Source organism: Chelonoidis abingdonii, chromosome 2 (genome assembly GCF_003597395.2).
Source record: "Chelonoidis abingdonii isolate Lonesome George chromosome 2, CheloAbing_2.0, whole genome shotgun sequence".
Taxonomy (NCBI): domain Eukaryota; kingdom Metazoa; phylum Chordata; order Testudines; family Testudinidae; genus Chelonoidis; species Chelonoidis abingdonii.
The window spans coordinates 156,705,538-156,719,106 of record NC_133770.1 but is presented as its reverse complement, the minus strand read 5'-3'; the positions used below and the strand labels follow the sequence as shown (position 1 = coordinate 156,719,106).

Sequence of the window (13,569 nt, the reverse complement as noted above, 5' to 3'; positions counted from 1 at the left end):
ATTTGATTACTTTTTCTATTATAATCCATTAAGTGCGAAGCACATATTTAACAAAGCTGATTTCTGATGTTTTACTTTGCTACAAATGTTCTTTGAAGAAGCTCAAAGTACAGAGTAATTAAACAAAGTGAGAAGACAACGAACCAGTAAGTGAGAAATTATATAGCACCCCCTCCTGTTATAAATAGTATGCAATAAACTGAAGTGAATCAGATGAAGCTCTTTAGCCAGGTAAACTTGTATCACTTGATTTATGAAATCTGCTAAGGGAGGACCCAGTCCTGTTACTAATTAAGCGAGAGAGTTATGACTTCAGTAGGAGTAGTATTTGGCCAAAGCAAAGAAAGGACAAGGAAAGATGAGGGAGATGCAGAAACTTAACTTGGTCGTGAAAGAATCAAACAAGTGCAACCCATGTCTGCTTGGTGTGGTGCTCTGTCCTCCTCTAGTGTACCTAAATCATGTAGAGATTGATGGGCTGCTACAGCCTCATCAATGCGGCTTTTAGCTCATGCAGTAGAGGCTCACACACTAAGCTTCAGGGGTCTCAAGTTTGATCCCAGCCGACAACAGGTCAGCGGCATTACACGAGCATCAATGGAGCCTACTGCTGTAGTGTTTTTATTTTTCTCTCAACTCTGAGCAAACCTACAGCACATGAGGGGGAAAATACACGGAGAAGATTTTTCATCTCTCACCTCTGCCCCCCCACATCCCTTCCCGTCTACTTATTCCCCCCAAATGCTAATTTGTGAGATCATCACTGACAGAATTGCCTCAGCCACCTAAGCGGGCTGTTAGCCACTTTCCTCCCACGTTAGGGCTAAAATACTTCGCCAAATCAGAAGACTATGTGCCTCCTCGCACCACCAATCATATATTACTATCCTAAAAAATAACTCACTATTATACAACTACATCTCCCTCACCATGCACCACCTCTGGAGTCCCAGATTTATATGGCCGAGGCGAACAAGGCCTGGGATTCAGACGTTCCAGGGGTTTTCAATTAACAATACATAACCGGGCTACAAGTAGTCCCCCACCATGTCATAACCTTGTGGAACTTAACATACCAACCCCCCCCCGCCAGCCGCTCCCCCTCCCCGCCGGGCGCCACCTTCTCAGGAGGAGGGGGGAGTGCGGCGGGGAGGGAATGGGCGAACGAGAGGGGGGCGCGGAGGGTGAGTGGGGGCCGGGAGCGGGGAGGAGAGGGGGTGGGGAAGAAAGGAGGATAGGGAGAGAGTGAGGAAGGGGGGGGGGGAGGAGATGGGGGGAGGCGGGGGAAAGGTCGGCTGGGTAGGGAGGGGGAAAGGCGCGGCGGGACGTGGGTGGTGGGATAGCGAGAGGGGAAGGAGAGGGAGGGGGGGGGAGGGGATGGAGGAGGGGAAAGCGTGGGGTGGAGGGAGGAGTGGGGGGGGAATGTGGGGGAAGGTGGGGGAGGGTGGGTGGGGGAGGGGGGGGTGAGGCGAGGGGGCGAGAGATACTTCCCCTTCATCGCAAGACTGGAATCTCGAGGTGTGATCGGTACGCCCCCCCCCCCCCCCCCCCCCCCCCACCCCGCAAATCCTCCCTTTCAATAAAGCGAGGTACGGCGGCGGGAAAACAATGCGGCATCACATTGGAGAAACACCACAACAGGATTATAACACAACCATAAGCAAAAACCACCTCCAAGTACGTCTGGCAATGTCCTTTCCCCTAGGGTCTTAGTCAATCACCCAAAGTCCAAAAACCAAAAGCCTCTGGTCAGTGCCACTCCAGAGTTCAAAGTTTATCTGCAGAGTTTTATCCCCTCAGCCTGGATGGAAATGGGGAGAGGGCCCACACAGAGTGGTAAGGGCACACTTACGTGGGCAAGGCCAACTGCTCCGCCTCTCGTGGAGTTCTGCTGCAGCCTTCACCACGACAGCTCCACTACACAGCTGTGCGCGCTCTCCCCGACCATACGCCTGCGAGCCACTCCACCGTCACCCGAAACCGTTCATCCGCTCACTGTTTCAATGGGCCCTGCATCGTCAACATGCTGCAACTCTCCGCCTCTGCCAGTTTGCTTAGCATAGGTCTTCAGGCTCCCCTATAGTTAGCACACTCATCGCTTAGCTCAGTATTCTCAGCTCTTTAGTAGTTAATCCCATTACATACATCTCGCTCGATTTCAGCTCACAGATGAGGGGCCCCGGTGCTGTGAACCCATTGCCCAACAATGAATTCAGCTCAGCAGCCTTTAGTGGACTCCTAATGGAATCAAAAAAAGCTCTACTCTTACAATGGAGAGAGGAGGATGTGTGCAATTGGTGTTCCAGGCCTACAAAGGGGCCATACTCAAGTACACCACAAGTCCCCAATTCCGTCTATCGGGTTTGAACCCATGTTCCCTTAGTCTAGCAAGTGATACTTAAATTGGGATGAGTCTTCTGTCATAAGCCCTCGTCTATCGATGTCTCTCATTCACATAGTCATGGGTTACACGTAACACATCTTCATTCGTCCCAGCAATAACAAAGAATTAGGGATACCAGAGTCTTCAAAATAACCATCCCAGGCGGCTGTGGGCTATGCTTAGGTGAGGTGGGTGTGCCATTGCAAATACCTGAAATTCCTTTCCACACTCTCCATATTCACCACCATGTGTCAGGGTAGAGCTCATCCTGACTCTGCTTACATTCCATCATCTATATATCATATATATATACACACACACACACACACTCACTCACAATATGGGAATGGTCAGGAGGAAAAAAATATTTGGCTGATCCACAAACACAGGGACTCATGTCTAACCTGCATCTTCATGAAAATAATATTTGCACCTTTCATATCATAATCTTTGTAGAGGGTCACTAGGACCATCCAATAGCTGACTCTTCTCAGTGCTCTGTTAATGCTGCTCCCAAGAATCGATGCCTCTATAAATAAATAGCCCCTAGCACTGATATTTCAGAGGTCAAACATTTGCAAAGGCAGCCAATGTCACATGATTCAAAATGAAGGCTAGTTAGAGGGAACATCCTGCCCAAGCTTCAACCCTCTACTCTTAAAGTCACTAAGCTCAGCATCATGGTTCTCTGTTTTGTTGGCTGTGAAGAGATACTAGGACACGGTAGATTTAAGCTCATCAGAATTTTTGGAATGTGAGACTGATGACTGTGTGGACAGTTACATCAGAAGCAAACAGTGGCTAAACATTAGCTCATGGAGGATAAAATCAATAAGATCTCTCCCTTCCTCCTGAAACCAAAACTCTGATAAACTGTGTGGCGATTGGATAAATAATTCCAAGTTTAATCACCACATTTTTGTCACATCTTAACAGAAGTAACCAGAAAAGGAACAAACCTGTGGAAAAGCAACCAGAAATATTTTTAATGTGAAATGCAGAAAAGCAAGATTATAGATCTGATTGGGAAAGACACCTTAAATTCACTAATGTTCCTACTGGAAACCCCAGTTCTCTCTGGTTCAAGAGAACCAAATGGTAATGCAGCAGCATTAGTCAAATGGCAAAGTTTTCTTGATTGCAAGCTCGTTATGTTAAACCACTGACATCCAGCGGAGTTGAGGAACTGATGAAGACGTTCTAGACCAGGGGTTCTCAAACTGGGGGTCACAAGGTGGTTACACGGGGATCATGAGCTATCAGCTCCATGGTGCTGACAGCCCCGAGCTGCCACTAAATTAAATCCTCCCTCCCCCCATTTTATAAAGGGGGGGGCACATTCAGAGGCTTGCTGTGTGAAAGAGCTCACCAATATAAAGTTTGAAGAACACTAGTCTAGACAGTTAACAGAGAGATAACACCAACAAAAACCACTGTGTTCCTGTCCACAATGTAGCAAAACTGTGTTAAGTCTGTAAGATATAGACATTAAGCAGATACAGCACAGTTATGGAGGTTCGGTGCTAAAACTCACCTATTAAAAACAATTAAACATCGTTGCAGCTAGCATAATTATGCTTCCACAAAAGCTACTAATATAACTTATTTCAAAATGGTTTTGTATCTATGGCATAATCCTTCAGTATGAAATGAACCATGGCACTGTGTGGAATAATTCAGTGTCATTTACTTTCACCTCAGTTAAAATCAAAGGTTTTTTTCATCTTAGCAATGCCATCACTACACACGTTGTTAGTATTTGTTTTTCCGAAAAAAACACATTCATTGCAGCTATTCATAATATGGAACTACTTTCCCTACTTTAATAAAATTATTTCCAGACAAATTACAGCCTGAATTTCCTCTCAATAGATGTAATTTTGCCAGACAATTTTAAAACAAGATTCTTCCCAAAAAAAGATGAGTAGGTGTATGCTTACTAAGAGACACATCTTAAGACATGTGTTAGAGAGCTTTATCACAATAGACATTGAGGAGTCAAGAACTTAGCTCATTGATCTAGTAAAAGTCTCTTCATAATGCAATGCCACTCAAAATTTCTACATCTAAAAAGCTTAATTGCATATCTGGTCACTATGCTTAAGCCAACATAAACCCTGATAACTGAATAATACAAAAACCTTTTACATATTATTTAAGAAAGAACATTCTTGAATATTTTACTTACAGGTAGAGTGAAGAAGGCAGGATGCTTAGATTCATCTTCATATTTGCCCTCTGTTGAGCTTCCAGTCTCCACCGATTTAGAAGCAGTGTTCTTGCCAATCCCCATGGTTTCCAGAATGCTGAGGACTGTCACACAGTAGCTGAATTGAATTTTATGAGATGGGAAGGTGGAGAGGAACAGTGCAGTTTACAGACAGCAACACCCCCAGAAGTAAGAACGGCACCTAGTAGTCAAGTTCAACCATTAGGTCCTGGAAGTACCGTTAGCTTCGATGGCACCTAGAAAATGAAGTGAAACTAATTACATATTTTTTTCACAATGACGAAGCATATTTGTAATACTTTATGAAACCAAAAATAAAAGGAGTCGTTTTATAAAATTCAGTAACAGCCACAACCATTGCGAGTGCAATACCACTTTATCTAACATCCCATATGGAACATTACAATGATCCAGGTTTCCCATAAAACCCTGAAGGAAAGCAACCCCAACTTTAGCTCTCTAACACATTGCCTGCTAAAAGTTTAGGCTCTCATCCACATGCTCTGCCAAAAAAAAAAAAAAACAGATTTTTAATTTCTCCCAATTTAGGATACAAATCAAGGCCATTTACTGGTTTGCTCACCCCTTTCCCCAAAATCTGGAGAATCATTAATTTACAAACACCATTTGCAGCATTCTGTACACTATTACTATATGAAAACCCAATGTGAACAATGTTTTACACGTTACACTAGCCTACCTATACACGCATCTGCATATGATTTTACAATTTACTATAATACCTATCTACTTTATTTTGAGTGTTTGAGCAAGAGAGGTTTCCATTGGGATGGGTTTCTTTGATTATTCTCTCACGCTGAACAGTCGTTTCCAGAGAGGGAGGGATGTGCCTCATATCTTGAAAAAGTTATTCTCACCACCTTCAGAGTACTGGAGACTTGTATTTTTTTTTTTTTTTTAACTTCACTAATTTAGATGGATTAGGACCATTTGTAAAAAACATAAAAATCCCATTCTTTAGGATGTGGAAGTATGGTGACGCAATTACCTATTATGCATTCCTGGCGGTTACACGTCTTCAAAAAGTAAATCCTGTGGACCTATATATGGGTAAACCTGATCTGTCAAGGTAACTCCACGCTGCCATTTCAAAATAGAAAAAACTCACATTTAGCTTGGCACAGTAATCTGAAACATCACAACATGAGGCACATTCCTCCGCTACAGAAACTTCATTTAATCTAAGATTGAGGATGATATTGGAGCCTATTGCTGGTTATAGAAACTTAGTTCAAAAGTTTCTTGGAGAACACAGTTGTTCGAGGATGCAAAAATGATTGTTTTAGGACCTCGACAGAACTTAATATGAATTTTACATAACATTGTTCTCTTAGTCTCTTTGGGATGGGGACATTAAAAGAAAAATCTTTCATAATTAATTTGTCTCCTTTTAATTTGCCAAACCGACCACTGCAATGTACTTCCCCTATGTTCCCTACTCAGATAAACATCCCAGCTCTTCAACAATCCAAAACTTGACATCCCCGAGAGTGAAAACACAGCCTGAATATTCAACCCCAGTTCCCCAGCTGGCAATGCAGAACATCATCGCTAAGATCCCAGGCCAGATGAGCCCTGTTCTGACACCATTGACTGTATTTGGTGATATTCTATCATCAGACACCTATAAACAAAAATCAGTTATAAGCAAGATGAAAAAAAAGACTAAACCACAAAGAATATGACAGATCACAAGGTCAGGAAAGAGGAAGGAGAAAAATACTCCCCAGTAAAAATAAATAAATAAATACAAGACAATCAGGGGGATATTTCTGTGAAAGTAGCCACAAAATTAAAACAGAAGAAAAACCCATAGTACACTGGCATGTGCTCTAAAGTCAGTGACATTTTCATCTAAATCCCTGAGGTGAAAAGGCAGTGAATGAACATGCAAAAAGAAGTCATGAGAAACAAATCTCAGTACAGCCACATCATAAATGCCAACAAAGTAATGAACCTTTATTCTCTTTCCTAAAGGTTGTCTAGCAAAATGTCAGGAGTTTAATGTCTGATGCAACTGCAGTAATAATGACACTTGATGTGTGACCTGTTCTGTAGATGGCAAAGTTTGGGCTATGTTTGGAATCATCACACAATTACCTCACCTTTTAAAAACTTGTTCCAATTTAAGAATTCTCCATTTGCTTGTTGATTCTGGTTACTCTGGTTGATGAACAATTCAGTTTTAAAAATAATTTAAAATTTAGACAGCCAAAAACCAAACACATATTAAAAAGTGCTATTTGAGCATTGATATGCAAGTGAAGCACTCCTACTAGAAAAGTGAAATGGCCTCAAAAGAAGTATTCTTAACTCAAAGGCCTAACTAATAAGAGTCAGTAATTTTAAAGTATACGTTAAGAGGATACTGGCAAATCGTTCTTGCAGTTGGACCTTTAAATTAAAAAACAAAAAACAAAAAATGAGAGCCAGTCCAAGTGCTCAGCGTTTGGAACATCCTTTTGTAAACAAAACCTTTCAATCCCTACCAGATGCTCACATTTCCACTTGAAAAATATGACCTGCCAGAGATGGAAAGTAACTGGTTTGCTTCTAATTATATACCTTTATCACTGTTGACAACTCCAAAAATAATGTGGTCAATGTTAGTGCAACACCTACTGGAGATGTTCAAGGTGTCTGGATGGCACAAAAATAGAAGACGAGAAAAAGAGACATTGTGTAGTTATGGATTTTTTTTTTTTTATCCACGGAATTACAAAAACAAACAGTTTATCCCTTAGAGGCTCAAAGAGTTTACTTGAAATGGACAAAAGATCTTGAAAATGCATAGATATCCACCAATAAAAAGTATAAAAGATTGTGTATATAGGGGGAGGAATGGACAGCAAACCCCATATAAAGTGAAGTAACTTGGAATCTATTTAATTCCCTCTTCCATTGTGATTTATTTCATATTAAAAAAGAGGAAAAACTCCATTTACCACATTCTTTAGGAACACTATGACTCATGGTTTGAACCATTAACCAGAACTAACACAGCAAAATTGTCATCCTTGCTTCTTTCCACTTGACTGATAAAGAACTGCCTTATGAACCAGAGAACAAAGAATAAATAAAAACGTATTTACATTCATTTCTCCAACATATATCACAATATTAGAATTTCTTTTAGGAAAGACATGGAGAGGTGAAAAGGACCATCACCTTTTGAGTACAGTGTTAATTAAAGCATAGATACTGTATTAAAAAAATAATCTCTGTCCTCTCGACTGTGAGCTGCTTGCAGCAATGATAATGTCTTTCTTTAGATCTATTGAAAACTTAAGATGCCACCTCTCAATAAATAAGCTGTTGGTAGCTTTCAACTTGTGAAATCTACCAAGGGCTTGGCAGCAACAGAAAATCACAAAAATTAGCAGTTTATTCTGAAAACAAGACTGCACTGCATTCAGGATATATTGTAAATGCTTGGGCATTTTTGATCTGTTGACTTCTTTTCCATAACAATACTTAAACATTAATCCATTTGGCAGATGCCTAGCTAGGAACCCCAGGCCCACAGGTTTGTTTAAGCTGCTTTTTTTGAACATTCAGAACACTTCCAAGCCTGTAGGATTTTGAAATCCTAAATTCATTTCATCGCTGAAATGCTGACTTCAAGCCTAAAATTCTTGTTTGACAAGCCTCTATCTCCACAGTAAAAATCTGAAGACATTAAGCTGATGAAATTTTTCCAGAACTTTTACACATGAAGAAGCTTCATAGTATTTATGTAATTATTAAATTCTGACAGCAAAATTTACAAGAAAATAAAGTGAGGGGGTCAGATACATATCTTTCTGGGACTTGAAAAGTTTTACAATTTTGCTGGGTGACCGAACAAACTACCCAGAAGGATCATGGCAAGAAGACATGGAAAATTACTATCTTTTAATGTTGTTTGTCCTGATGACTCCCCATAAGTAAAACTTGACAGAGGCTGACTCAGGTCTAGGTCCCTGCTAATTTACATTTCTGATGTCGTGAACAAGTAGTATCTAGCTTCTCGAAGGGCATGTCTTTGCTAGCAACTTTAAAGTGCAGCCGCGGCAGGGCTTTATTGTGGCTGTTTAGATGCGGCACCAGCGCTGGGAGAGAGCTCTCTCAGTGCTGTAAAAAAACCACCTCCATGAGTGCAATAGCTACCAACGCCGGTGCACTGTCTACACTGCCACGTTACAGCACTGAAAACTTGCAGCGCTCAAGCGGTGTTTTTCCACACTCGGGAGCAAGAAAGTTGCAGCTCTGTAAAGTGCCAGTGTAGACAAGCTCTAAGAAATAGGTGGATTCCACTTCATATCAAGTACACACTCTTGTCCTCTAGGAGTTTTCCTTTTTGACTATGATTTAACACTTAGTTTGTCTGGATGGAGCAAGAGAGGACTCAAAGGACAAATTGAATGTCCCATGCGACACCTACGAGTGAAGAGGAAGAGTGAACTACTACAGCACAACGACTGTGGTAACCCTTAGGGTTCCCAGCCTTAGAGTGGGACACTAAGGGCTTGTCTACACTTCCACTTACTTCGGTATAATTTATATCACTCAGCGATGTGCATAATCCACACCTGTAGCACTTCTAGTGTCGACTAGCCCTAAGGCACTTCCCTGTTTTGTTCCTGAGGTGTGGGGAGGGAAAAAGAAGGGAAATGTAGGCTGCAGCTGCACAGCTCCAAAGATCTTCTAGGATGTGACACATGCCCTGAGAAAGGAGGTGGCGTGGGAGCCTAAACTCAACATCGGCTGCCCTTCAGAGTCAAAGAAACCTCAAGAGCTAAGTGAGTTCCACCAATTTCATGCTAAGGAGCCTAGAATCCTGTAAAATGACATTCAGAGAGGAGTGAATCATCTTAATTACAGGCTAAAGAAATTTATGACTTTTTTGTTCTCAAATTTAGCCCTAATGTTGATGTACACAACTAACTGCCCTCCTCCACAAGCAACACATAGCTCTGCTGCAATGTAAACTAAGCCCAGAACATCTATGTAACAGCTGTCTGATTTTCAAAGGTGCCAAGTCTCTGAAACTTTCATTAGCTTCAATGGCAGTTGAGACTGCTCAGCACCTCAGAAAATCAAGACATACTATATTTAAGGACCCTATGACTTAGGGATCGCTAACCTCAGGTTCTAAGTCAGAAAACAGTCCATTTCTGTATGGGCTTGAGATAGAGTTATGGACTGGCAAACTGACTCTTACCATTCAGGTACATATACTGATAAGATACAAAATACAGTTTTGAAACTTACTGTAGGGTGACCAGACGTCCCAATTTTAATGGGACTGTCCCAATATTTGCTTGATTATCCTGCGTCCCGACCGATACACTCGACAAACAAGCAATTTTGGCCTCCGCTCCGGTGCAGAGGCAGATCCCGGAGGGGCTCACGCCCCCTCCTTCCCTCATTGGATCCCTCTCCAAATCCCCGCCCTGGCCCCACCTCTTCCCCCCTCAGGCTTGGGCTACTAGTGTCAAGCCCAGACCCCGCGCCTGAGTGGCAGAGCTGCCGCCCACCGGCCCCTTACCCTGCGGCGGCTGGCGGCCCCCATTGTTCGAGGGCTCCCATGTCCCCCAGCCCCTTTGCCCAGCTGTTGCATGTGCCCTGTGCCCTGCCCTGAACTCCCCGGGGCCGCAGCGCAGGGGCGGGTTGGCGCTACAGGCCATTCTTGTACAGGGAACTCGGTGGGGTCACAGCGGCTGCAGGCTGAGCACGCCCCAACCGCTCACTTACTAATCCTGGGGTTCCCTGAGCTGCAGGGCAGAGCTGCCGCCTGCCTGAAATGCTGCTGAGTGGGTAGGACTGCACCAGCTGGGTACCTTCCCCTATGGGGGAAGGTGGAGAAAAAATGAGCGGGGGTGGGGTGGGGCGGGCACTCCCCCTCCGGCAGCTTTTTTTTTTCTCCCCCCTTCCTCCTTCCCAATATTTCACCTGTGTCATCTGGTCAGCCTAACTGACTGGAAAGTGGAAAAGATTAATATTTCAGGTCATCCTTCTTTAGCATGCCAAAATACAATTTTAGCAATACTGCAGCACTGTTTCAGTGAAGAGTGCACCACAGACTGCAATTAAAGACAGCTCTCAATTCCTGCTGTACCAGGCAGAGAACCATAAAAAGTTTAGGCCTGTACGCAAATCACTGGATTTACTTTGTTATGATCTAGAAAAGAACTGCACCTAAGCTAAGTAGTCTACATTGTTCTGCAGCAGATCCTTGGTGACAGCGTATTAGGAGCGAGGAAGGAGACTGCATTAAGAACAGGATCCCATGCAATCTGGCTGCCAGCAGACATTTACATTTAAAGAGGTGAGAAGAAGGGGAGGACTCAAGACTATGCCTGCCAGAGAATATGAAGGGAGACTCATGCCACACAAAATAGTGGAGAGATGCAAAGGGTCCCTGGAAGTTGTAGAAGAAATTCTGCCTTTAACAAACACTGAATTGACCTGATTAGAGAAACAAGACTGGTTTTCAACATTCTTAACTATTGAAACAAACAAACAATTATGGAATGTTGTTGAGGCTCTAATTAGCCAAGTTCAATTACTGGGTATAGCTCTCACTTGCCAGATAACCAATGAAACACAAAAGCAAGGCCATTCCCAATTAATTATGGAATGGCAGCTTTATCCTGATTGTTCCTGGCTTTGGTCAACTCTCAAGTCATTAATGACAAATTTCGGGGTTTAATTTTCTGTAGTCTGCAGTACAGATTTTTCAAGAGATATTTCCATGATATCAAGATCCTGGTGGATCTTCAGCTGATTAAATGTGAGTCACCTTTTGTATAGTTGTCTTACTACACATGAACACAACACAACTGCTCTTTTACAGTCTGATGAACACTGTCATAATAATTAATATTTCAAGTCCCACAGAAAACAGACTCTGGGCACAATTGTATCAAGTCCATAAAATGGACATATTTCTAACTATGCAGAATGAACATTAGGTTTTCCTAATTAAACAAAACTGCAGTTTATGTTCATGTATTAAGAAGCAAAAAACTAGTTTTGTCTATTTAGATTATAAACTGTTTCGGGGCAGCAACTCTTTCGTTTTCTTGGTAGAGTGACTATCAAGATGGGGCTGTCACATGTGATTGAGGCCTCTAGGCACTTTCATAAATAATCAAGTTGCATTATCTAACAGCCTAGTCTAGCCTGCAACATTCTTGTTTTTAAAATGAAATACTTCTCTGCCGGAGGGTAAAAATTTAATCCCAACATAAAAGTTCATGACCAAGTTACGAAACACTGAAAAAACAAATCACTGCTACAGTGCTCAAAGAAACCTAACTTCTACTTGAAAGATTATCCTTGCAGTTATGCTGACAAGTATCACAATAATTATATGGTAGCTCCCCAACACCTGACTAGCTGATGTAACTGCAAGGTTAATAAAGCCTAATATATACTGAAATTAATATATATAACTAAAATACTGATTAGGGGACCAATCCTGCAAGAAACCAATTCCCCTTAACTCTGATGGGCAAATCCTGTGAGCCAAAGTAATTAATCTTAAAATTGGTGCTTAGATAGGAGCTTTCTAAACAAGTAAATTAACAATTTAAGTCCCTATTCTGCAAACTGTTCCAGGTGGGCAGAACCCTGAGCCCACATGAAGGTGCAACAGCCTTGCTCTGCATGGTGTGAGTATCCATGCTTGCAGGATCAGGTCCTTAACCACTGTACTTATTTTATTTTTTAAATAGTTTTCTTTTTCAGTCTAGGAGAACAGATTTTGCAGAGTATCACAAACTGGAGCCTCCTTCGGATAAAAGAAGGCTTACAATTTGTTTTCCTTTTATTGTACACAAGTCCTTTACAACAACAGTTTTCCATGACAGTGTCTAAAAGGGAACCATAACAAAGGTTTGCAATACCCCTAAAAAAAGGCTTAGAGCTCAACAAACAACAGCATTCAGATGCTTACAAGGCAATTATGTTTCAAATCCCCGATGCAATACTTTTAAGTACCATTTCTAAAAATCGTTTATGAAACAGTTGTCTCTGCCCAATAGAAATGTTGGGACTGTACAGAGAAGTGGATAAAAAGCTTGGCAAGTACCCTAAAAAACTAACCAAAAATTTGGGCTTTTAAATAGTAGATTCAAAGAACATTTAGGTGACCTCCGGATACTGAGTTAGTTTCTTACTTGGGTCCTGAGATGCTGTTGCTTTAAAACAAGTCTTCAAAAGAGAACCTAATATTTTCTAGTGGTTGCAGTATTTCAACTGTCCTACAAAATAATCTAAAGAATTAAGATTCCAGGAGCATCCCATCCCTCTGAAGCTAAAAATTTCTGTGGAGTCAATGACTCTGTCTATACTACGGATCTTACAGTGGCACAGCTGTACCACTGCAGCTGCACCACTAAGCTCTCCTGTATAGCCGCTCTATGCCAGTGGGGGAGAGGTCTCCTGCCAGCATAATTAAATCATCCCCAGCAGGTGGCGATAGCTTTGTCAGTGGGAGAGTGGTAGTGTAGACAAAGCCAGGGTGAAGCAATGGAAGCAGCTACAAGCACGGCTGAGAGCTCTTTTTGTTCAGAATATCACCAGGAAGGAATAAAGGAGAGCAACAGAATACAGACCTTGGACTTCAGAAAAGCAGTCTGACTCCCTCAGGGAACTGATGGGCAGGATCCCCTGGAAGGCTAATATGAGGGGGAAAGGAGTCCAGGAGAGCTGACTGTATTTTAAAGAAGCCTTATTGAGGGTGCAGGAACAAACTATCCTGATGTGCAGAAAGAACAGCAAAAATGGCTGGCAACCAGCTCAGCTTAACAGTGAAATCTTTGGTGAGAGTCAACACAAACAGGAAGCTTACAAAAAGTGGAAACTTGGACAGATGACTAGGGAGAAGTATAAAAAACATTGTTGAGCATGAAGCAGTGCAGGGCGTATCATAAGCTCTTCCCCCAAT

The 13,569-nt window shown here is 42.2% G+C and overlaps 1 protein-coding gene across 1 annotated transcript in view; it reads right to left on the bottom strand.

The window, feature by feature from the left end:
• SLC23A2 (solute carrier family 23 member 2) overlaps nucleotides 1-4,757 on the bottom strand; it is a 76,997-nt gene extending 72,240 nt beyond the window's left edge. Inside the window, exon 1 of the mRNA XM_032786749.2 lies at nucleotides 4,572-4,757. Within this exon, the coding sequence (XP_032642640.1) occupies nucleotides 4,572-4,676 (105 nt within the window). The 5' untranslated portion in view covers nucleotides 4,677-4,757. The remainder of the gene's footprint in view (nucleotides 1-4,571) is intronic.
• Between the last annotated feature and the right edge of the window lie 8,812 nt (nucleotides 4,758-13,569).